Source organism: Ovis aries, chromosome 14 (genome assembly GCF_016772045.2).
Source record: "Ovis aries strain OAR_USU_Benz2616 breed Rambouillet chromosome 14, ARS-UI_Ramb_v3.0, whole genome shotgun sequence".
Classification (NCBI taxonomy): domain Eukaryota; kingdom Metazoa; phylum Chordata; class Mammalia; order Artiodactyla; family Bovidae; genus Ovis; species Ovis aries.
Window position 1 is genome coordinate 64,253,417 of NC_056067.1, and position 22,442 is coordinate 64,275,858.

General features: G+C 47.4%; 3 protein-coding genes across 3 annotated transcripts; all 3 read left to right on the plus strand.

The window, feature by feature from the left end:
- The first annotated feature begins 6,614 nt into the window (after positions 1-6,614).
- Positions 6,615-6,953, plus strand: LOC114118087 (protein FAM32A-like). Its single transcript, XM_042231293.1, has one exon. It carries the CDS (start codon positions 6,615-6,617, stop codon positions 6,951-6,953), a length of 339 nt encoding a protein of 112 aa, XP_042087227.1.
- A 2,330-nt stretch (positions 6,954-9,283) lies between these two features.
- Positions 9,284-12,252, plus strand: LOC106992035 (zinc finger and SCAN domain-containing protein 5B-like). The gene is made up of 4 exons (XM_027978889.2): positions 9,284-9,661; positions 9,957-10,163; positions 11,077-11,230; positions 11,606-12,252. Exons 1-4 carry the CDS (start codon positions 9,284-9,286, stop codon positions 12,250-12,252), a joined length of 1,386 nt encoding a protein of 461 aa, XP_027834690.2.
- Positions 12,253-14,582: 2,330 nt separating this feature from the next.
- LOC101109603 (zinc finger and SCAN domain-containing protein 5B-like) lies at positions 14,583-17,879 on the plus strand. Its single transcript, XM_042231278.1, is given in 4 exon segments — positions 14,583-14,966; positions 15,247-15,440; positions 16,538-16,728; positions 17,233-17,879. Coding segments are annotated over 4 exon segments (1,416 nt in total).
- The last annotated feature ends 4,563 nt before the right edge of the window (positions 17,880-22,442 follow it).

Sequence of the window (22,442 nt, forward strand, 5' to 3'; positions counted from 1 at the left end):
CACATGAATGACGGTTAATCAAGCTCTTCTGTGAGGGGAGGAGGATGTTTCCACACATGGTGCTGTGAGGTGGCTTGTTTTCTTCAAGGGTTTCTGAGCCGTGACCCTATTGCCATTGAAAAACTACATATATATTTATTATTAGTTTAAAGAATTTTTTATTAAATTTTTATTTTTACTTTATTTTACTTTACAATACTGTATTGGTTTTGCCATACATTGACATGAATCCACCACAGGTGTACATGGGTTCCCAAACATGAACCCCCTCTCCCACCTCCCTCCCCATAACATCTCTCTGGGTCATCCCCATGCACCACCCCCACGCATGCTGTATCCTGCTGGACATAGACTGGCATTTCGATTCTTACATGATAGTATACATGTTTCAATGCCATTCTCCCAAATATTCCCACCCTCTCCCTCTCCCTCTGAGTCCAAATGTCCACTATACACATCTGTGTCTTTTTTGCTGTCTTGCATACAGGGTCATCATTGCCATCTTTCTAAATTCCATATATATGTGTTAGTATACTGTATTGGTGTTTTTCTTTCTGGCTTACTTCACTCCGTATAATCGGCTCCAGTTTCATCCATCTCATCAGAACTGATTCAATAAAAAGCCATATGATCATCTCAATAGATGCAGAGAAGGCCTTTGACAAAATTCAACACCCATTTATGATAAAAACTCTCCAGAAAGCAGGAATAGAAGGAACATACCTCAACATAATAAAAGCTATATATGACAAACCCACAGCAAACATTATCCTCAATGGTAAAAAAATGAAAGCATTTCCCCTAAAGTCAGGAACAAGACAAGGGTGCCCACTTTCACCGCTACTATTCAACATAGTTCTGGAAGTTTTGGCCACAGCAGTCAGAGCAGAAACAGAAATAAAAGGAATCCAAATTGGAAAAGAAGAAGCAAAACTCTCACTGTTTGCAGATGACATGATCCTCTACGTAGAAAACCCTAAAGACTCCACCAGAAAATTACTAGAGCTAATCAATGAGTACAGTAAAGTTGCAGGACATAAAATCAACACAGAGAAATCCGTTGCATTCCTACACACTAATAATGAGAAAGTAGAAAAAGAAATTAAGGAAACAATTCCATTCACCATTGACACAAAGAGAATAAAATACTTAGGAATATATCTACCTAAAGAAACTAAAGACCCATATATAGAAAACTATAAAACACTGATGAAAGAAATCAAAGAGGACACTAATAGATGGAGAAATATACCATGTTCATGGATCAGAAGAATCAATATAGTGAAAATGAGGATACTACCCAAACCAATTTACATATTCAATGCAATCCCTATCAAACTACCAGCCATATTTTTCACAGAACTAGAATAATTTCAAGATTTGTATGGAAATACAGAAAACCTCGAATAGCCAAAGCGATCTTGAGAAAGAAGAATAGAACTGGAGGAATCAACTTGCCTGACTTCAGGCTCTACTACAAAGCCACAGTCATCAAGACAGTATGGTACTGGCACAAAGACAGACATATAGATCAATGGAACAAAATAGAAAGCCCAGAGATAAATCCACACACATATGGACACCTTATCTTCGACAAAGGAGGCAAGAATATACAATGGAGTAAAGACAATCTCTGTAACAAGTGGTGCTGGGAAAACTGGTCAACCACTTGTAAAAGAATGAAACTAGATCACTTTCTAACACCACACACACAAACAAACTCAAAATGGCTGAAAGATCTAAATTAAGACCAGAAACTATAAAACTAGAGGAGAACATAGGCAAAACACTCTCCGACATAAATCACAGCAGGATCCTCTATGATCCACCTCCCAGAATACTGGAAATAAAACCTAAAATAAACAAATGGGATCTAATTAAAAGTAAAAGCTTCTGCACAACAAAGGAAAATATAAGCAAGGTGAAAAGACAGCCTTCTGAATGGGAGAAAATAATAGCAAATGAAACAACTGACAAACAATTAATCTCAAAAATATACAAGCAACTCCTGCAGCTCAATTCCAGAAAAATAAACGACCCAATCAAAAAATGGGCCAAAGAACTAAATAGACATTTCTCCAAAGAAGACATACGGATGGCTAACAAACACATGAAAAGATGCTCAACATCACTCATTATTAGAGAAATGCACAAAACCACAATGAGGTACCACTTCACACCAGTCAGAATGTCTGCGATCCAAAAATCTGCAAGCAATAAATGCTGGAGAGGGTGTGGAGAAAAGGGAACCCTCCTACACTGTTGGTGGGAATGCAAACTAGTACAGCCACTATGGAGAACAGTGTGGAGATTCCTTAAAAATTGCAAATAGAACTGCCTTATGACCCAGCAATCCCACCGCTGGGCATACACACCAGGGAAACCAGAATTGAAAGAGACACATGTACCCCTATGTTTATCGCCGAGAGCCCCGGCTCCACACAAGAGGGGCCACTGCAGTGAGAACCCTATGCCCCGGCTGGAGAGGAGCCTGCCTTCCATTTCATGCAAGGATGGGCTCAATAAAGGACAGAAATGGTATGGACCCTACAGAAGCAGAAGATATTAAGAAGAGGGGGCAAGAACACACAGAATTATAGAAAAAAGATCTTCATGACCCAGATAATCCTGAAGGTGTGATCACTCACCTAGAGCCAGACATCCTGGAATGTCATGTCAAGTGGGCCTTAGGGAGAATCACTATGAACAAAGCTAGTGGAGGTGATGGTATTCGAATTGAGCTATTTCAAATCCTCAGAGATGATGCTGTGAAAGTGTTGCACTCAATATGTCAGCAAATTTGGAAAACTCAGCAGTGGCCACAGGACTGGAAAAGGTCAGTTTTCATTTCAATCCCAAAGAAAGGCAATGTCAAAGAATATTCAAACCACTGCACAACTGTACTCATCTCACACGCTAGCAAAGTAATGCTCAAAATTCTCCAAGCCAGTCTTCAACAGTACATGAACCATGAACTTCCAGATGTTCAAGCTGGATTTAGAAAAGACAGAGGAACCAGAGATCAAATTGCCAACATGAATTAGATCATTGGAAAAGCAAGAGAGTTCCAAAGAAACATCTGCTTTATAGATTATGCCAAAGCCTTTGACTGTGTGGATCACAATAAACTGTGGAAAATTCTTAGACAGAAATATCAGACTTCTTGAACTGCCTCCTGAGAAGTCTGTATGCAGGTCAGCAAGCAACAGTTAGAACTGGACTTGCAACAACAGACTGAATCCAAATTGGGAAAGGAGTACGTCAAGGCTGTATATTGTCACCCTGCTTATTTAACTTAAATGCAGAGTACATCATGAGACAAGCTGGGCTGGATGAAACACAAGCTGGAATCAAGATTCCCAGGAGTAATACCAATAACCTCAGATACGCAGATGACACCACCCTTATGGCAGAAAGCGAAGAAGAACCAGAGTCTCTTGATGAAAGTGAAAGTGGAGAGTGAAAAACTTGGCTTAAAACTCAACATTCAGAAAACTAAGATCATGGCATCTGGTCCTATCCATCACTTCATGGCAAATAGATGGGGAAACAGTGGAAACAGTGAGAGAATTTATTCTGGGAGCAGGGGGCGGCTCCAAAATCACTGCAGATGGTGACTGCAGCCATGAAATTAAAAGACTCTTGTTCCTGGGAAGAAAAGTTATGACCAACCTAGACAGCATATTATAAAACAGAGACATTACTTTGCCAACCAACATCCATCTAGTCAAAGCTATGGCTTTTCCAGTAGTCATGTATGGATGTGAGAGTTGGACTTAAAAAAAGCTGAGCAGCAGAAAACTGATGCTTTTGAACTGTGGTGTTGGAGAAGACTCTTGAGTGTCCTTTGAACTGCAAGTAGACCCAACCACTCCATCCTAAAGGAAATCAGTCCTGAATATTCATTGGAAGGACTGACGCTGAAGCTGAAACTCCAATACTTTGGCCACCTGTTGCAAAAAACTGACTCATTTGAAAAGACCCTGATGCTGGGAAAGACTGAAAGCGGGAGGGGAAGGGGACAACAGAGGATGAGATGGCTGGATGGCATCACTGACTCAATGGACATAAGTTTGAGTAAACTCCAGGAGTTGGTAATGGACAGGGAGGCGTCATGCGCTGTGGTTCATGGGGTCTCAAAGTGTCGGACACGACTGAGCGACTGAACTGAACTGAACCCATAGATGCAAGAAGTAGATGAATGGATTGCCAAGGGTAAGGGGGAAGATGGGCAGAGAATGGGGAGGGACTTTTCGTGATTCACATTTTGTTCTTGGGGTGATGAAAAAAGTTAGAAGTAGACAAAATTGACAGTTGCACAAAATTGTGAACAAACGTGGTGGAACAAGATTGTACACTTTATAAAAGAGTCAAAATTGCACCTTGTATGTTTCATGACCACAACAAGTATCTGATCAGGAACTTTATTCTCTTTGGATCCTTTTGTGCCTCCCTTCCTTTGAGCTAATAAATACCCTGGTGACAGCAAGGAAATGTTTTGGGTGGAAAATCTTTGCTGACTATTTCCAACGTCACTATATTACATGGAATTCAGCATTTAAATAGTCTTCCTCGTATTTTTTTTCCCCCAGAAGAATCATGACTGAGAGCCTTGCCTGGTGGCTTGTCTTGACCGAATAATATAAAACCTGGCATTGCTGTTAATATCCATTTGAGGAGTCTCACACATTGTAAATTTCTTGAAAGTACAGCAAAGAACAACATAGTCCCAGACTACAGAAGTCAAGATCTAGGGAGCCATTCAGACATTTGAACCTTTTCTTCCTGGAAAGGTGGATGTCAGAAGAATGATGGATGGACTAATGTCCATTCAAAATGAGATACTGTACCCGTGAGGGAATGGTATGGGGTTTGGGATGAGGATTGTAGACAGATGGAAGGGTGGAATAAAATGAAACTAATCCTGTTCGTTTATATTTGCCCCCATTCTTCTGAACCATGAATACGTTGCTGACGAAAGGTAGAGGAAATCCCTTCACATACGGGTGAATTTGTCATGGGCTTCTAGAAGCACGTGCTCAACATTTTGGTAGTAAATTCCTCAGTCACTATGGCTAAAGAATGTACGTTTCTTGTGGGGTCTTGGAATAGTCCCAGACAGCCCCTAATCAGAACCACCAGTGTCTGCACCGCACCAAAGCATACTTACCGAAAAGCCAGACTGCAACCCCAAAAGTGGCACCTTCCCTGCAGAACGTACAGGATTCTGATCTCGTCCGAGATCTCTACGTGCGGAAGTTATAAAGGGTTGCTTAGTAGCTCACTTGTGTCCAATTCTGCCATTCCATGGACTGTAGCCCACCAGGGTCTTCTGGCCATTGAATTTTCCAGGGAAGAAAACTGGAGTGGCGTGGCCATTTCCTTCTGGGAGAGATCGTCCCAACCCAGGGAGTGAACCCACGCCTCCTGCCTTGGCAGGTAGATTCTTTACCACTGAGCCACCAGGGACATGTAGGCGACCCAAACTGGTTACAACTGTCAGATACCTATGCTGTGACTCCTTCCAACTCTCCAGGCAAATGAGGAAAGTACTTGCTGGACCAGGAAAATCAACCTTCCTGCCAAAACGTGCATGGGCTTCCCCGGTGGCACAGAATCTGCCTGCCATGCGGGAGACCTGGGTTCGCTCCCTGGGTTGGGAAGATCCCTTGGAGAAGGGAACGGTACCCACTCCAGTCTTCTGGCCTGGAGAATTCCATGGACTGTATCTCCACGGGGTCACAAAGGGTCGGACTTGACTGAAAGACTCCCACTTTACCTCTTCCCCAGCTGAGCCTCAAGGCAAGCCCAAGACCACTGGAGTGGGTAGCCTGTGCCTACTCCAGCAGATCTTCCTGACCCAGGAATGACACCAGAGTCTCCTGCATTGCAGGCAGATTCTTTACCAACTGAGCTATCAGAGAAGTCTCCCACAAAACCACCATGGAGGCCTTGATAAATTGTGTTTTTTCCTTGTCGAGTGTTCCTGTGAAACTGGATCCATGGATAAATTGGATTATCTAGAATGAGGTCATATGAATGGGTTGACCTACCCTTACACAATCACTGTGCTGATGAGGTAACAAGCAGGGACCCTTGCCATTTCCCCCGGCTCTCTATAAATAGAGACGTTTCAGCCCCCAACACACTCTGATAGCCAGTCACCGACTTGAGGAAGCTGACGGCAAGAGGGCTCAAAGGAGGTAAGTGATGAGTGAGAACGTCTAAGGAGAAGGCTTGGCAATCAGTACAGAAGGAGGTGGGGGGTTTCGGAAGGCTGGGTTTTCTACTCACCTTGCATCAGCTCAAAGACCTTGTGAAAGCAGTGGGTCTCCCTTCAACTCCGTATTAACCATGGCTGAGCCGGAGCTCTCTGTGAGGGGGGAGAGTGTTGCCACCCTCCATGGGGTGCTGTGGTGCAATGATTCCACAAGGCTTTCTGAACCTCGGCCCCCTGGGCTAAGCAGAGATGTTCGTCTGCATTCATTTGTGTCAACCCGCACAGAGAGAACCTCCCGGATCTACAGCAGAGAACGATACTGTCCCAATTTCCATTTGAGAAAACGGACCCCCCACTTTTGTCCATTTAGAAATCCGAATCCAAGATGGGCAGCATGGACGCCTATGAGCAGGTCCAAAAGGGACCCCTGAAGCTGAAAGGAGGCCCAGAGCTTGGCGTGACCAAGCGGAAGAAGAAAAAGGACAGAGACAAGGCAAAACTCCTGCAAATGATGGGAAAAATCCAGAAGAACCAGGAGGAGGACCTGAGGCGCCACCTTGACAAGCGGACCCCAGCCCAGGTGGCCTTTGAGAAGGTGCAGGAGAAGCGACAGATGGAGAGGGTCCTGAAGAAAGCATCCATAACCCACAAGCAGAGAGTGGAGGAATTCAACAGACACCTGGACATGCTCTCGGAGCACTATGACATCCCCAAAGTCAGCTGGACCAAGTAGCCGCCCCACCCAGGAGCTGGAGTATCGTCCAGGGGAAGCAGGAAGCAGGGTTGGGGTCACCTCTGGAGCCTTTGGAAACATTCTTTTACACACATCCTCTGGAGCCTTCTGCTGAGCCTGTGCTGATCAAAGTAATGGGCCCTTACTCTGGAACTGCAATAAAGAGAGATGGCTCTTTAACTACAAGTTAAAAAAAAAAAAAAAGCAACATCCATGTCCAATGGTTCATGCAGCCTCCAGCCCTGTGTGTTCACCGGGAGACCCATGAGGACAAGAAGCCCTAGGGCTGTGATCTCTGCCCCAAGAAGTTCACCCACGACTCCACGCTGCTCGCTCACCAGAGGACCCACACCCAAGAGAAGCCTTTCTGCTCTGAGCACTGTGACAAAGCTTTCAACCACAGTGGGACCCTCCGTGTTCACACTCTGGCTCGAGCCCTGCGTGTGCCCGAGTGTCACCGGCCTTCCGCTCCCTGGGATCTGTCATTCCCCCAGGAAACCCATTCCGAACAATTGGCCCAGGACCCTGCCCTCGGGTCCAAGTCCTTTCTGCTCCAAGAAGGAAATTCACAATGATTTGTCAATTCTGTAACACAAAGGGTGGATGACGTGAAGAGTTTCGAAGGATGTTGGGTCCAGGGGGGTTCCGTTTAGTGAATGAGGAGGATATTTGAGTGAGGGCTTATGGTTCCCTCTGGATGTTCTTTTCCACTTTAGTGTAGCCTTTTCAGTAAGTTTTTGCTTTGTTTTCTTATTCTCTTGAAAGCACATCTCATTAGTTACCCATACTTCATCACGAAACTGAGCCTTCAGTTGACCACCTTCCTGTTAGGCGGACTTCACTGTAAAACTGCACGCTCCTGGCGCAGAGGCCAGGCTCTCCAGTGGAATTTCAATTTCAAATAAACACATTTCTGTCAGAGTGCTCTGCGTATTTCCTAAGACTTTTCTACATGGAATAGGTGATAGCCCTGGTTTTGCCTACATGGCTGTTATTATGCTGAGATAGATTCACTCCATACTTGTTCGGGCATTTCTTCCCGATGTATTTAGAGAAAGCAAGGCTTCCGAAAGTGATAGGTGTCATTCTTCTTTCCTACTGGTGAGCAACTTCTAGTCTTCAAAAAGGCTACTTAGAATTCGGGTCTTCTCACACCTTGGCTCATCTGCTGATTTCGAAAAGCCTTTGAAGACTTATCTCACAAGAACAGAGAGGAGTCAAACCGATCTGGCTCCCACCATCATGTCCCTGACTCTGTCAAACCCTCCTGGCAGTGAGACAAGAAATTCACGAGATCACTAAAACCAATTCATGCACCCCAAAACCATCCCCAAAGTCCAAAATAAATAAAACCCAAAAAGAAACCGAGGCATTTCCCTAGCGGCCCAGCGGTGAGACTCGGCGCTTCCGCTGCGGGTGCGTGGTTTCCTTCCGCGGTCTGGGAACTGAGATGCAACGCGCCTCCCTGCTTGGCCAAAAACAAAACCAAGCAAAAATACACAGCATGGATCACTCAGCCACTGTGGAGGCCTCGTTGGTACATCGTGCTTTCTCCTGAGCGAGTTTCCAGGGCAAGCGAATCCCTGGTCACCAAGGAAGGTGGGATTGTCTGTGATGGTTCGCCCCGCCCTCAAGCAATCCACGCGCTGATTGGGCAACAGGCCGAGAAGCCCGGCGTCGCCTCCCGCTCTCTACAGAGACGTTTCTCCGCCTGCCGAGTGTGAGTCAAGTCCCCAGCTGAGGAGGACCAAGGCGAGAAGGCTTCAGGAGGTAATTGACGGGGAATGTCTAAAGAGAACGCTAGGAAGTCAGGGCACGTGGAAGTGGGTTTCACTAAGTCCCGGCTTTCTGTTCACCTTGCATTGGCTCAGAGACCGTGTGAAATGCAGCGACCGGCCTCCGGCCACACATAAGCCGTGGTTCATTCGTGGAACTCTTCTGTGAATGAGGTTGTTTCCCCGGGTCCTGTGCTGTGGTTCATTTTTTCAACAAGGGCTTTTAAGCACTGCCCTGGGGACATTTTCGATTACACAGTTTCTTGTACTATAAGATGCATGTCAGAAGAAGAATAGAATGGATTCTTGTCCCTGGTATGAAATACTGAAGGGGGAATAATGCCCAGTATTGGGCTGAGGGATGGTAGGGTGGATGAAAATAAAACTAACTGGCTGCATTCTTTTATTTTTCTTTTCTCTTTTCTGCCGCCATACTTCTGAATACTGAATCTATTACTAGGAAAAGCAAGAGGAAATTCTTTTCTATCGGGGTCAGTAGGGCACCCACTTCTAGAAGCATTTGTCCAGAGTCCTACTGAAAACTCTACAGGCAGCATGGCTGAGAACCAGACGGCGGGTCGTGGCCGCCTGGCGGACAGCCCCGGAGCAGAGTCGCCAGCGTCTGCGCCACGCCAAGACACCGGAAGGGGAAAGCCCGACTCCGCCCTTGAAGAGCTGCGCATCCGCTTCAGAAGGTTTAGCAGCTCGGAAGAATCCAACCCGATCAAGGCTCTGAGGAGGCTCCGTGACCTCTGCGGTCTGTGGCTGAGGCCGGATCTTCACACCAAGGAGCAGATGGTGGACAGGCTGGTGCTGGAGCAGTTCGTGATGTGCATGCCGCCGGAGATCCAGGTCTTAGTCAGAAGTAGTGGTGCCGAGACTTGCAAGGATCTGGAGGAGGTGCTGAGAAAGAAGCAGAAGCTGAAGAAGTGGGTGAGTAGGACCCTAGGGACCCTGTGAGAGAGGGAACGGTGGGAAGATGGGCTGCGAGCTGGGCGATGAAGCAGAAGGACTAGAGGGCTTGGCTCTAAGTCAGTGCTTCCCACAGGGGTGCGCGCTTGCCTGTGGCGTCACGGGAGACGTTTCTGTCGGTCCTCACTGTGAGGGTGTTGCTCTTTCAAATGTCATTGCCAGGAGGTGGGCTCCTAGGCTGGGATACGCAGGGAATGCCTTTTTGGATCCTGTGAAGGGAGACTGATCCTATTTGATTTTTTTTTTTTTTCTACAGACTGTAGTCCGTGTCCAAGGCGAGGATTTTTTGATGCCAGTCTCGGATGTTGAGATGTTAGGATTTGAGGTCAGTGAGGGGCACGATGAGGGAGACAGAGCCAGGGAGGCCCAGTCTGCAGTCAGTGTCGTCCCTCCAGACGAGGGCCAGCAGGAAAGCCAAGATGGGCAGCATCTGCCAGGAGCCAAGGACCTGTCGAGGGGGCAGGTGAGTGTCATGTCCTGACCTGCAGTCTGAGAGCAGGTTGAAGAGGGTCGGGTGGGCGTGGCTGCAAAAGTAATTGGGAGAACGTGGCAAAGGACAAGAATGGACCCACTTCGTGCCAGAATTCCCATGGTGGCATTCCATGCCCAGCCGTTTTCCAGCCACTGTGAGAATGAAGACTCACCCATCTTCCCTAGTGCCTCACCATGGAAGCTTGTGGCCATAAGCAGGAGCGCAGAGGAGTCCTGTTTCCACGGGATGGTGCTGGGTCAGTTCGTCAGGGGTAAATGCACTCACAGCTGTTTTACCCATGATGGATTTCGTCAGAGGCACTTACTATTGGGGAATATTGTAAATTGAATTGAATAAAAAATTCCCAGTTGGAGTCATTCCCGCCCCGCCCCAGAAGATTTTGGAGTATGTCTGGAGAGAGTGGATTTTTTGCACTGTGAATCGGGGGAGGAGATGCTCCTGATTTCTCATGAATAGAGACCAGCTATACTGCTTATCATCTTCTTGTGCCCCAGGCCACCCTCCATGAGGAGGACAAATCCAGGCAAGGTATCAACAAGTGGTGAAGTCAGGAGCCCTAGAGCCAGAGTCCTCTGCTTGCAGAGTCAGGGGCAGGGAGGATTTGAGATGAGGTGGAGACATATGTGCAAAGACAATTGGCAGTGCCAGCTGTGAAATCTGGACTTGATTGCCAGAGGTGGTCGGTATAGATCAAGGACAGTCATGGGAATCAGGAGAGGACTGCCAGTCAGGGTGATGGGAAGCAGTCAGGGCATGTCCCCCAAACTGATATTCAGAAAGCTGGAGTCTTAGATCAGGGTCCTAGGGGGGTGGGGAAAGAGGAGACAGAGCTTGCCATGGGCTAAGGCAGTGGGATTGACTCTGCTTGGTTGCCCCTTGTCAGGGCCAGAAAGCTCTCCCACCAGAGACCATTCCTGAAACAGGTGAACTGGAGGGTCAGATGCCCTCCCAGGAGAACTTGGAGAAGGACCTGCTGGAAGACACAGGAGTGACAAGAAGCCTTCCGTCTCAAGAGCCTGAACTTGTGCAGGATGGTGGTGAGTATTAAACGCTTGGAGACCACAGGAGGTCATGACTGCCTCCACTGATGTCCAGGAAGCGGTGCCCAGCATTTCCATCCCTTGGTGTTGGGGCCGGGTAGGAGTTGGTTCTCCAGTGCCAACCTTCTCCGTCGTCAACGTTCCAGAGTGTTTCATCAGCGAGACTCAGGTAGTTTGTTTGATGGGAAGTCTGTGGCGAAGATTAGGGATGGTTCCAGTGAGGCTGGCACCATGGAAAATGCTCCTTGATAAATATGGTGCTGAATCTCTTCTTTCAGCAGATTCTGGGAGGGCAGAGAGAGAGTGGAGAGTCCCCAGGAAGGAACTGATACTTCAGATGTGGCTCCTGAACCCTTTCCTCTTGTGTTCCAGAGGGAGACATTTCCACTACAAGCGGATCCAGACGAGGTCCTCTGAAGAATCGCAGACAGGTCCTAAGGAGACGGGACCGCAGCCCCACTTGCCAAGACGAGCGTCCAGAAGCAGCCACGTGTTTGGAGCAAGGAGAGCTCTCAGGACAGCATGCGTCCCATTCCGTTGGTTCATCTGGCACCATGGGACCCACCAGTGTTCCTGAGGGAGCAGAAACCCCGGGACGGGCACCCTGTGAATGCAGGGTGTGCAAAAAGAGCTTTCCTTATCAATCTCAGCTTACCCTGCACCAGAGGACACACACAGGAGGGAGGCCCTTTCAGTGCAACATCTGTGCCAAAGGGTTCATGCAGCCTTCGGACCTGCGGGTTCACGAGCGGATCCACACTGGAGAGAAGCCCTACAGCTGTGATCTCTGTCTCAAGAAGTTCACCCACCACTCCACACTGCGCGCTCACAGGAGGACTCACACCCAGGAGAAGCCTTTCCGCTGTGAGCAGTGTGACAGAGCCTTCGGCCGCCGAGGGAACCTCAACGTTCACCAGCGCACCCACTCTGGGGTCAAGCCCTACCCGTGCCCCGAGTGTCACCGTGCCTTCCGTCAGCTGGGCGCTTTGAAACGCCACCAGAAAATCCATTCCAAATGACTGGCTCAGGACCCTGCCCTCAGGGCCAGGTCTTTTCTGTTTTAATGAGAAAATTTAGAATGTTTGTCACCTGTGTGATACAAAGTGTGGATGACCAGGGAAGAGCTTAGGAAGATAGTGGAACCCAGTGGGGTTCCATTCACGTGAAATAAGATATTTGAATGATGACTTATTTTTCCCTTTGGATTTTGTTTTCTACTTTGCCATAGACTATAGTTTTCCTTTTCATTTGTTTATTTTCAATTGGAGGATAATTGCCTTACGATGTGAGACTATGGTTTTCCTACACGTTTTTGCTTTGTGTTCTTGTTCTTCCCTTGATGCTGTGTCTCACTGGTTATCAGTACCTCATCATCAGACTTAGGCTACTGCTGACTGCCTTCTTATCAGGCATGATTTCCTTGTAAAATAGGATGCTCCTAGCAGGATGGCTAGATTAAATACAGGATCACCAGTGAAAGTTAAATTTCAAATAAACAAATACATTTCTATCAAAGGGCTGTGTCTTTTCTCTTCTAAGACTTTGCTACACAGAGTAGGTGATAGCTGTGGTTTTGTCTATGTGGCCATTATGTTGAGATATGTTCACTTTGTATTAGTTTGGATACTGCTTCTTAGGCATTTAGAAAAAGGTGGCTTCATAAATTGATAAATGACATTCTTTTCCCCTGCTGCTGCTACTGCTGCTAAGTCGCTTCAGTCGTGTCTGACTCTGTGCGACCCCATAGACGGCAGCCCACCAGGCTCCCCCGTCCCTGGGATTCTCCAGGCAAGAACGCTGGAGTGGGTTGCCAATTCCTTCTCCAATGCATGAAAGTGAAAAGTGAAAGTGAAGTTGCTCAGTCGTGTCCTCCTCTTGGTGACCCCATGGACTGCAGCCCACCAGGCTCCTCCGCCCATGGGATTTTCCAGGCAAGAGTACTGGAGTGGGGTGCCATTGCCTTCTTTTTCCCTAGTGGTGTACAACCTCTGGTTTCTGTGATGCCTCTCTGAAATGGCTTCTTACACTTGATCTCATCAGCTGATTTTAGACAAAAGTCTTTGATGACTTATGTCATGAGGAAAGAGACAAGATTAGGTAACCCAATTTGATTACAACCATCGGATTACAATTATTGGACTGCCTCACTGTTTCCAAGCAGAGAGAAAAAATTCATTAGATCAGGAAAATCAATCTGTTTCCCCAAGAAATGCCATCCATGAAGTCTAAAATAAATAAAATACAGAAGAGAACGTTTACTACCAAACCAATATGGTGGCCTCTCTAGTGCTTCTTCCTGTTGGAGTCTCCACAGGAAACGGAATCTACCCAGATTATCCAAGGTGGTTCCTTCCATGCCCTTTATCCAATCACTGGGATGATGAGGTTATGGCCAGAAACCCCTGGAGTTTCACCCAACTCTCTATAAATACAGACATTTCGGCTCCAGACACACTTTGAGAACCAGTCCCTGACCTGAGGAGGCTGAAGGCAAGAAACCTCGCAGGGGTAAGCGATGAGTGGGCAGGTCCAAGGAGAAGGCTTAGAAATGAGGACACACGGGTGGGTTTCAGAAAGGTCTGGCATTCTGCTCATCTTGCAATAGCTGGGAGACTTGTGACAGGAGATCTTCCTCTAACCCCACATGAATAAGGGTTAATCGATCTCTTCTGTGAGGGGAGGAGGATGTTTCCACACGTGGTTCCGTGAGGTGGCTCGTTTTCTTCAAGGGTTTCTGAGCGGTGACCCTATCGCCATTTAGAACCTACATATATATTTTTTATTACTTTAAAATTTTTTTAATTCCTTCATGTTGGCTGGGCTGGGTCTTCTTTGCTGTGAGGGCTTTCTCTGGTCGTAGCTAGTGGGGCCTACTCTCTAGCTGAGGGCTATGGGCTTCTCATTGCAGCAACTTCTCCCATGGCAGAGCCGGGAGTCTAGAGCTTGGGTTCAGTAGTTGCCCCTCTCAGGCTCAAGAGTTGTGGAGCATGGGCTCAGAGGCAGGTGGTATCTTCCCATATCAGGGATCAAACCCATGTCCTTCTGCATTGGCAGGCAGATTCTTAGCCACTGGACCACCAAGGAAGCCTTATGGTCATTTCTGACCAGACAGTTTTATGAAATATTGAATGAGTCGGGCAATGGTGTCCAATACTGGGATGTAGGGGAGACGGGAGGGTGGAACAAAATGAAACCCATTTGTTTCTTTTTTTTTTTTTCTCCCTAGACTGCTAAACAGTGACTTTAATGCTGAGGAAAAGCAGAGGAAATCCATTTCCATAGGCGTCAACTGGGCACCCCCTTCTAGAAGCATTTGCTCAGAGTCCTACTGGAAATGTCCTCCATCCATATGGCTGAGGACCAGACAATTTTTCAGGGTTGTGGACACATCACAGACAGCCCTGGGGCAGAGTCACCAGCGTCCGTGCCACCCCAAGACACACTCATGGAAAACTCAGAGTGTGACCAGGAAACCTGGCACGTCCGGTTCAGAACCTTTAGCAGCTTGGAGGAATCTGACCCCATTGAGGACCTGAGGAGACTCCGTGAACTCTGCCATCTGTGGCTGAGGCCAGACCTTCACACCAAGGAGCAGATGATGGACAGGCTGGTGCTGGAGCAGTTCATGGTCTGCATGCCTCTGGAGTGCCAGGTCCTGCTCAAAGAAAGTGGGGTGCAGAGTTGCAAGGACCTGGAGGACGTGCTGAGAAACAAGCAGAAACCCAAGAAATGGGTGAGTAGGACTTCAGTGATGGGTGTGGGGCGAGCAGACAGCTGCAAGCTGCAGGGATCACAAGATAGAACCTGAGGGCTTGGCTCTGTGTCAGTGACTCCCAAGCTGGTGAGGGAAGTTCACACGTGGGTCATTTGGGACATATTTTTGGCTGTCTCAACTCGAAGGACGTAGATCGTTTACACCAAATGTGAGCGTCTCTTGTCAACGCCATTGGATGCCCGAAAGCTACATTCCAGGTCTCATAGAGACTGATCTTGATTGATTTCTCCCCTCACAGACCATAGTCTGCATACAAGGGCAGAAATATCTTGTGCGAGATCCCGATACTGAGGTGGTTGAAGCCAAGGCCAGCGACATGGATGATGACAGAGACCCGTGTGGGGAGCCCCAACCCCTTGTGAGGGTCATACCTCCAGAGGATGGCCTGGAGGGAAGCCAAGAGCTGCAGAATCTGCCAGGAGCCGCGGACCTGTCTAGGGAGCCGGCGAGACAGTGGAAGCAGGGAGAAGAGAGTCAGGTGGGTGTGGCTGCTGGAGTAATGGGGAGACTTAGCAAAGGGTAGGAATGGACCCATTGCTCCCAGGAATTCCCGTGCATGCATTCAGCTCCTAGGCATTTTTCCTAGTCAGTGTGAGAATGAAGATAATCCATCTTTGTCCCTCTGCCACGAAAGCTTCTAGTCTTAGGAGTGGGGAGAAGGCCCTGTCCTCCTGACATGATGCTAGGTTCAGTTTGCTACAGGGGAATGCACTGACAGCTGATTTGCCCACGGCCCCTTCCCCCAGGGGCACGTTAGATTTCAGAATGTAATCATTCCTTGCAAATGAAGGAGTGACTCCAAATTGGACTCATTTTGCCCCCCAGTAGACACTGGGCTTCCCTGGTGGCTCAGATGGTGAAGAATCTGCCAACAATGCAGGAGACCTGGGTTTGATCCCTGGGTCAGGAAGATCCCCTGGAGAAGGGAATGGCTACCTACTGTAGTGTTCTTGCCTGGAGAATCCCGGGAACAGAGGAAACTGGCGGCTATAGTCCATGGGGTTGCAAAGAGTCAGACACAGCTGAGCGACTAACACTTTCACTTTCAGACATTGAAGAATGAATGGAAGACAGTTAATTTGTTCAAATAAGGTTGGGTATGGACAGGGATGCTATTGACTTGCATGGAGTAGAGACCAAGAGTACTAGTCATCTTCTTCCTAGGTACCGGGTAACCACCATCACAAAGATGAATCCAGGCAAAGTCTCCAACAATGATGGAGTCAAGGGAGCTGGACCTAGAGTTCTTTCCCTCCAGAGTCAGGGGCAGGCAGAAGTGGGCATGATTTGGAGAGACCTTTGCATAGAGAAGTCAGAGTGCCAACTGGGATGTCCTGATTTGATTGCAAGATGCAGTCTGTGTAGATCCAGGACAGTCTTGAGTATCAGCGGATGATTATCAATCAGGGTGATGGGGTGGACCAGAAGAAGTCAGGGCATATCCCCTAAAATGACATTAAGAAAGGTGGAGTCTTAGATCAAGATACGAGGCAGATGGGAAAACAGGAACCAGTCTTCCATGGACTAAGGTAGATGGGTTATTGACTCTGCTTGTTTGTCCCTTGTCAGGACCAGAGAGCTCTCCCGCCAGAGACTGTTCCTGAATCAGGTGAGCTGGAGGGTCAGACGCCCAGGGAGAACTTGGAGAAGGACCTGCTGGAAGACAGGGGAGAGACAAAAACCCTTCAGTCTCAAGAACCTGAACTTCTGAAGGGTCCTGGTAAGTATTCAAAACCGTGGAATTCAGCAGTTTAGCGGCTCCCGCCCATGGTGGCAAGGGACCGGGCAACCCGCATCGCCATCCGTGGATGGGTGGGGTGGAGATCATTGTCCAGTGCCAAGCTTCTCCATCATCAACGTCCCAGAGTCGCACAGTCCGAGCTCTTAGCTTGGTTGCGTGATGGGAACTTCTCAGCCAACTTCTCAGGGTTCCAGTGAGGCGGGCAGCACAGGAGATGCTCCTTGTTGACTGCGGCGCTGAATCTCTTTCAGTGGATTCTGGGAGCGTTGGGAGACAGGAAAATCCTGAAGAAGGAATTGACATTTAAAATGTGGCTCCCGGTGGGGAACACATGTATAGCTGTGGCAGATTTCACGTTGATGTATGGTGAAACCAATACAATATTGTAAAGTCATTAATCTCCAATTAAAAAAATAAATTTATATTTTAAAAAAGTAATAATGATAAAATGTGGCTCCTGAACCCTTTCCTCCTATGTTCCAGAGGGAGACATTTCCACTACAAAGGGATCCAGACGAGGTCCTCTGAAGAATCGCAGACATGGCAAAAGAAAAGGGAACAGCAGTCCCACTTGCCAAGACGTGCGTCAACAAGCAGCCACGTGTTTGGACCAAGGAGAGTTTTCAGGACAGCTTGGGTCCCATTCCGTTGGTTCATCTGGCACCGTGGGACCCACCAGTGTTCCTGAGGGAGCAGAAACCCCGGGACGGGCACCCTGTGAATGCAGGGTGTGCAAAAAGAGCTTTCCTTATCAATCTCAGCTTACCCTGCACCAGAGGACACACACAGGAGAGAGGCCCTTTCAATGCGACATCTGTGCCAAAGGGTTCATACAGCTTTCAGATCTGCGGGTTCACGAGCGGATCCACACTGGCGAGAAGCCCTACAGCTGTGATCTCTGTCTCAAGAAGTTCACCCACGACTCCACGCTGCGTGCTCACAAGAGGACCCACACCCAGGAGAAGCCTTTCCGCTGTGAGCAGTGTGACAGAGCCTTCAGCCACCGAGGGAACCTCAACGTTCACCGACGCACCCACTCTGGGGTCAAGCCCTACGTGTGCCCCGAGTGTCACCGTGCCTTCCGTCAGCTGGGCACTTTCAAACGCCACCAGAAAATCCATTCCAAATGATTCACCCAGGACCCCACCATCAGGTCCAAGTGCCTTCTGCTCCTAGAAGGAAATTCGGGATTATTTGTCACTCAGGTGATACCATGAAAGGGTGACACGTGAAGAACTCACGATCACACTCGAACCCGATGCGGTTCCATTCACATGGACTAGGCGAAGCTTTGAGTGATGACTTATCTTTCCCTTCAGATTCTGTTTTCTACTTTAGTGTAGCCTGTGTTTTGGGGGTAAGTTTTGGCTTTGTGGTGTTCTTTCAGTGAATGCAGGTCTCATTAGTTTTCAGTACGTCTTTGTGAAACTGAGGTCACTGCTGATTGTCCCCCCATTAGGGAAGATTTAATTGTAAAATAGGATGCTCCTAGCAGAGTGGCCAGATGAAATACAGGCTGACCAGTGAAATTTAAATTTCAAATAAACAAAGACGCTTCTGTCAAAGAAGTGTCCTCTGTATTTCCCCTTCCAAGATTTTTTTATATGGAGTAGATGATAGCTGCGGTTTGGTACATGGCCATTATTATGTGGAGATACCTTCCCTCTCTAAGTCTTCCCCAGTGGCTCAGGGGTCAAGAATCTGCCTGCAGCACAGAAGACCTAGGTTCGATCCCTTTATCAGGAAGATGCCCTGGAGAAGGGAATGGCAACCCACTCCAGTATTCTTGCCTGGAGAGTCCCACGGACAGAGGAGCCTGGCGGGCTATGGTCTGCTGGGCTGCAAAGAGTCGGACACGCCTGAAGCGCCTGAGCGCACCCACTCGAGCATTTAAAGTGACTGCATTCTCTTGGGATGATGGACTGTTAGGTGATGTAAGATTAATGCCCATTTGAACATGGAGAGTATAGCGTGTCTCGGCTTGAAAAGATTCTTCAAGGTGGCACTCTTTCATCCCACCTAGCTCACCTCCAGTAGAAATGAAGACAGGTCATTTGGAGCAGAATGGAGATAATAAAGTATTTTTTTTTTTTCAAGGAACCAGCGTTTTCTTCTATTAATTAGCCTGGGAATTTGTTGGGGGCAGCAAACTCAAGGATGATATTTTAATAGATATTGGAGTCTGGCTGCTCGCCACTCAAAAGCCAATACAGAGGCCAGGTTGCGGGAAAGGAGAGCCAGCGTTATTCTGGATGCCAGCAACTGTTGAAAGTGAAAGGGAAGTCGCTAAGTCATGTCCAACTCTTTGCGACCCCGCGGCCTGTAGCCTACCAGGATCCTCCGTCCATGGCATTTTCCAGGCAAGAGTACTGGAGTGGGGTGCCATTTCCTTCTCCAACATCTGTGGAAGGCAGGGCAGACGTCTGTCCAATGGCTGACTGCCCCCACCTCTCACGGTGGACAATTAATGAGCAACATCTTTTATATATGGAGGAGGGGGGCTACAGGCAGAAACAGCACAGTCAGCTCTGACAATCATCTTGAAACTGGTCATCACTGGTCTGATCAGTGTCAGCTTGATTGTTGTAAATACAGTTAACCTTCAGTTCCGGGTCCGTTTGTTTTCATTTCTCGGGTCAGTTCTCAGAATTGTGGCAGCTTCTCATGGTTTCCCAGGAGGCTCAGTGGTGAAGAATCTGCCTGCCAATGCAGGAGACGTGGGTTTGCTCCCTGGGTCGGAAGATCCCCTGGAGAAGGGAATGGCAAGCCACTGCAGTATTCTTGCCTGGAGAATCCCATGGACGGAGGACCCTGGTGGCCTACAGTCCATGGGGTCACAAAGAGCCACTTCACTTTCTTTCACTTTGCAACTCCATGGACTGCAGCATGCCAGGCTTCCCTGTCCTTCACTGTCTCCTGGGAGTTTGCTCAAACTCATGTCCATTGAGTAGGTGATGCCATCCAACCATCTCATCCTCTGTTGCCTCCTCCTTCTATCTCAAAGGATGTTAACTTACAGGCCCAAGATGGAGGCAACTAATTCAAAGAGGCAATATAGAATATAAAGACTGGGTCTCTTCAGAAACAGGGGTATTAGAACCATTATCGAAGAATAAACACAAGAAATTAATACGATGAAAAATGAATAAGACTTCAAAACACAGATGCAGTTAAGTATCAGGTAAGAAAAATGAATAACAGGGCTTCCCCGGGGGCTCGGTGGTAAAGGTTGTGCCTGCCGATGAAAGGACACGAGTTCCATCCCTGACCCGAGAAGATCCCAGTGCTCAGAGCAGCTAAGGCCACGCGACACAACCACTGAGCCTGGGAGTCGCCACTACTGAAGCCCAGAGCCCCAAGAGCCCGGGCTCCGCACAAGAGGGGCCACTGCAGTGAGAAGCCTATGCCCCCGCGACTGGAGAGGAGCCTGCCTTCCATTTCATGCAAGGATGGGCTCAATAAAGGACAGAAATGGTATGGACCCAACAGAAGCAGAAGATATTAAGAAGAGGGGGCAAGAACACACAGAACTATACAAAAAAGATCTTCATGACCCAGATAATCCTGAAGGTGTGATCACTCACCTAGAGCCAGACATCCTGGAATGTGACGTCTAGTGGGCCTTAGGAGGAATCACTATGAACAAAGCTAGAGGAGGTAATGGAACAGCCAGTTGAGCTGTCTCAAATCCTGAAAGATGATGCTGTGAAAGTGCTTTGCTCAATATGCCAGCAAATTTGGAAAACTCAGCAGTGGCCACAGGCCTGGAAAAGGTCAGTTTTCATCCCAATCCCAAAGAAAGGCAATGCCAAAGAATATTCAAACTACTGCACAATTGCACTCTTCTCACACGCTAGCAAAGTAATGCTCAAAATTCTCCAAGCCAGTCTTCAACAGAACATGAACCATGAACTTCCAGATGTTCAAGCTGGATTTAGAAAAGGCAGAGGAAACAGAGATTAAATTGCCAACTTCAACTGGATCATTGAAAAAGCAAGAGAGTTCCAGAGAAATATCTACTTCTACTTTATTGACTATGCCAAAGCCTTTGACTGTGTGCATCACAATAAACTACAGAAAATTCTTAGATAGAAATACCAGACCTCTTGAGCTGCCTCCTGAGAAGACTGTATGCAGGTCAGGAAGCAACAGTTAGAACTGAACTTGGAGCATCGGACTGATTCCAAATCGGAAAAGGACTACGTCAAGGCTGTATATTGTCACCCTGCTTATTTAACTTATACGCAGAGTACATCATGAGACAAGCTGGGCTGGATGAAACACAAGCTGGAATCAAGATTTCCAGGACAAATATCAATACCCTCAGATGCGCTGATGACACCACCCTTATGGCATGAAAGCGAAGAAGAACCAAAGAGTCTCTTGATGAAAGTGAAAGAGGAGAGTGAAAAACTTGGCTTAAAACTCAACATTCAGAAAACGAAGATCATGGCATCCGGTGGCATCACTTCATGGCAAATAGATGGGTAAACAGTGGAAACAGTGAGAGAATTTTTGGGGAGGGAGGGCTCCAAAATCACTGCAGATGGTGACTGCAGCCATGAGATTAAAAGACTCTTGCTCCTTGGAAGAAAAGTTATGACCAACCTAGACAGCATATTATAAAACAGAGACATTACTTTGCCAACCAAGGTCCAACCAGTCAAAGCTATGGCTTTTCCAGTAGTCATGTATGGATGTGAGAGTTGGACTTAAAAAAAGCTGAGCGGCAGAAAATTGATGCTTTTGAACCATCGTGGTGGAGAACTCTTGAGTGTCCTTTGAACTGCAAGCAGATCCAACCAGTTCATCCTAAAGGAAATCAGTCCTGAATATTCATTGCAAGGATGCTGAAGCTGAAACTCCAATACTTTGGCCACCTGATGTAAAGAACTGACTTATTTGAAAAGACCCTGATGCTGGGAAAGATTGAAGGCAGGAGGGGAAGGGGAGAACAGAGGATGAGATGGCTGGACGGCATCACTGACTCAATGGACAAAAGACTGAGTAAACTCCGGGAGTAAGTGATGGACAGGGTGGCCTGACATGCTGCAGTTCATGGGGTCTCAAAGAGTCGGACATGACTGAGCGACTCAACTGAACTGAACTGAACCCACAGATGCAAGAAGTAGATGAATGGATTGCCAAGGGTAAGGGGGAAGGTGGGCAGAGAATGGGGAGGGACTGTTCATGATTCACATTTTGTTCTTGGGCTGATGAAAAAAGTTAGAAGTAAACAAAATTGACAGTTGCAAAAAATAGTGAACGAACGTGGTGGAAGAAGATTGTACACTTTATAAAAGAGTCAAAATTGCACCTTGTATGTTTCATGACCACAACAAGTATCTGATCAGGAACTTTATTCTCTTTGGATCCTTTTGTGCATCCCTTCCTTCGAGCTAATAAATACCCTGGTGACAGCAAGGAAATGTTTTGGATGGACAAACTTTGCTGAGTATTTCCAATGTCACTATACTACATGGAATTCAGTGTTTAAATAGTCTTCCTCGTATTATTTTTCCCCCAGAAGAATCATGACTGAGAGCCTTGCCTGGTGGCTTGTCTTGACCGAATAATATAAAACCTGGCATTGCTGTTAATATCCATTTGAGGAGTCTCACACATTGTAAATTTCTTAAAAGTACAGCAAAGAACAACATACTCCCAGACTACAGAAGTCAAAATCTAGGGAG

What these genes read in the sequence shown, in the direction of transcription:
- LOC114118087 (XM_042231293.1), top strand. Translation starts at nt 6,615, where the DNA reads ATGGACGCCTATGAGCAGGTCCAAAAGGGACCCCTGAAGCTGAAAGGA.
- LOC106992035 (XM_027978889.2), top strand. Translation starts at nt 9,284, where the DNA reads ATGGCTGAGAACCAGACGGCGGGTCGTGGCCGCCTGGCGGACAGCCCC. An exon ending in AGGACCTGTCGAGGGGGCAG is followed by an intron (nt 10,164 to 11,076) that starts GTGAGTGTCATG and finishes GCCCCTTGTCAG; the next exon opens with GGCCAGAAAGCTCTCCCACC. An exon ending in TGAACTTGTGCAGGATGGTG is followed by an intron (nt 11,231 to 11,605) that starts GTGAGTATTAAA and finishes CTTGTGTTCCAG; the next exon opens with AGGGAGACATTTCCACTACA.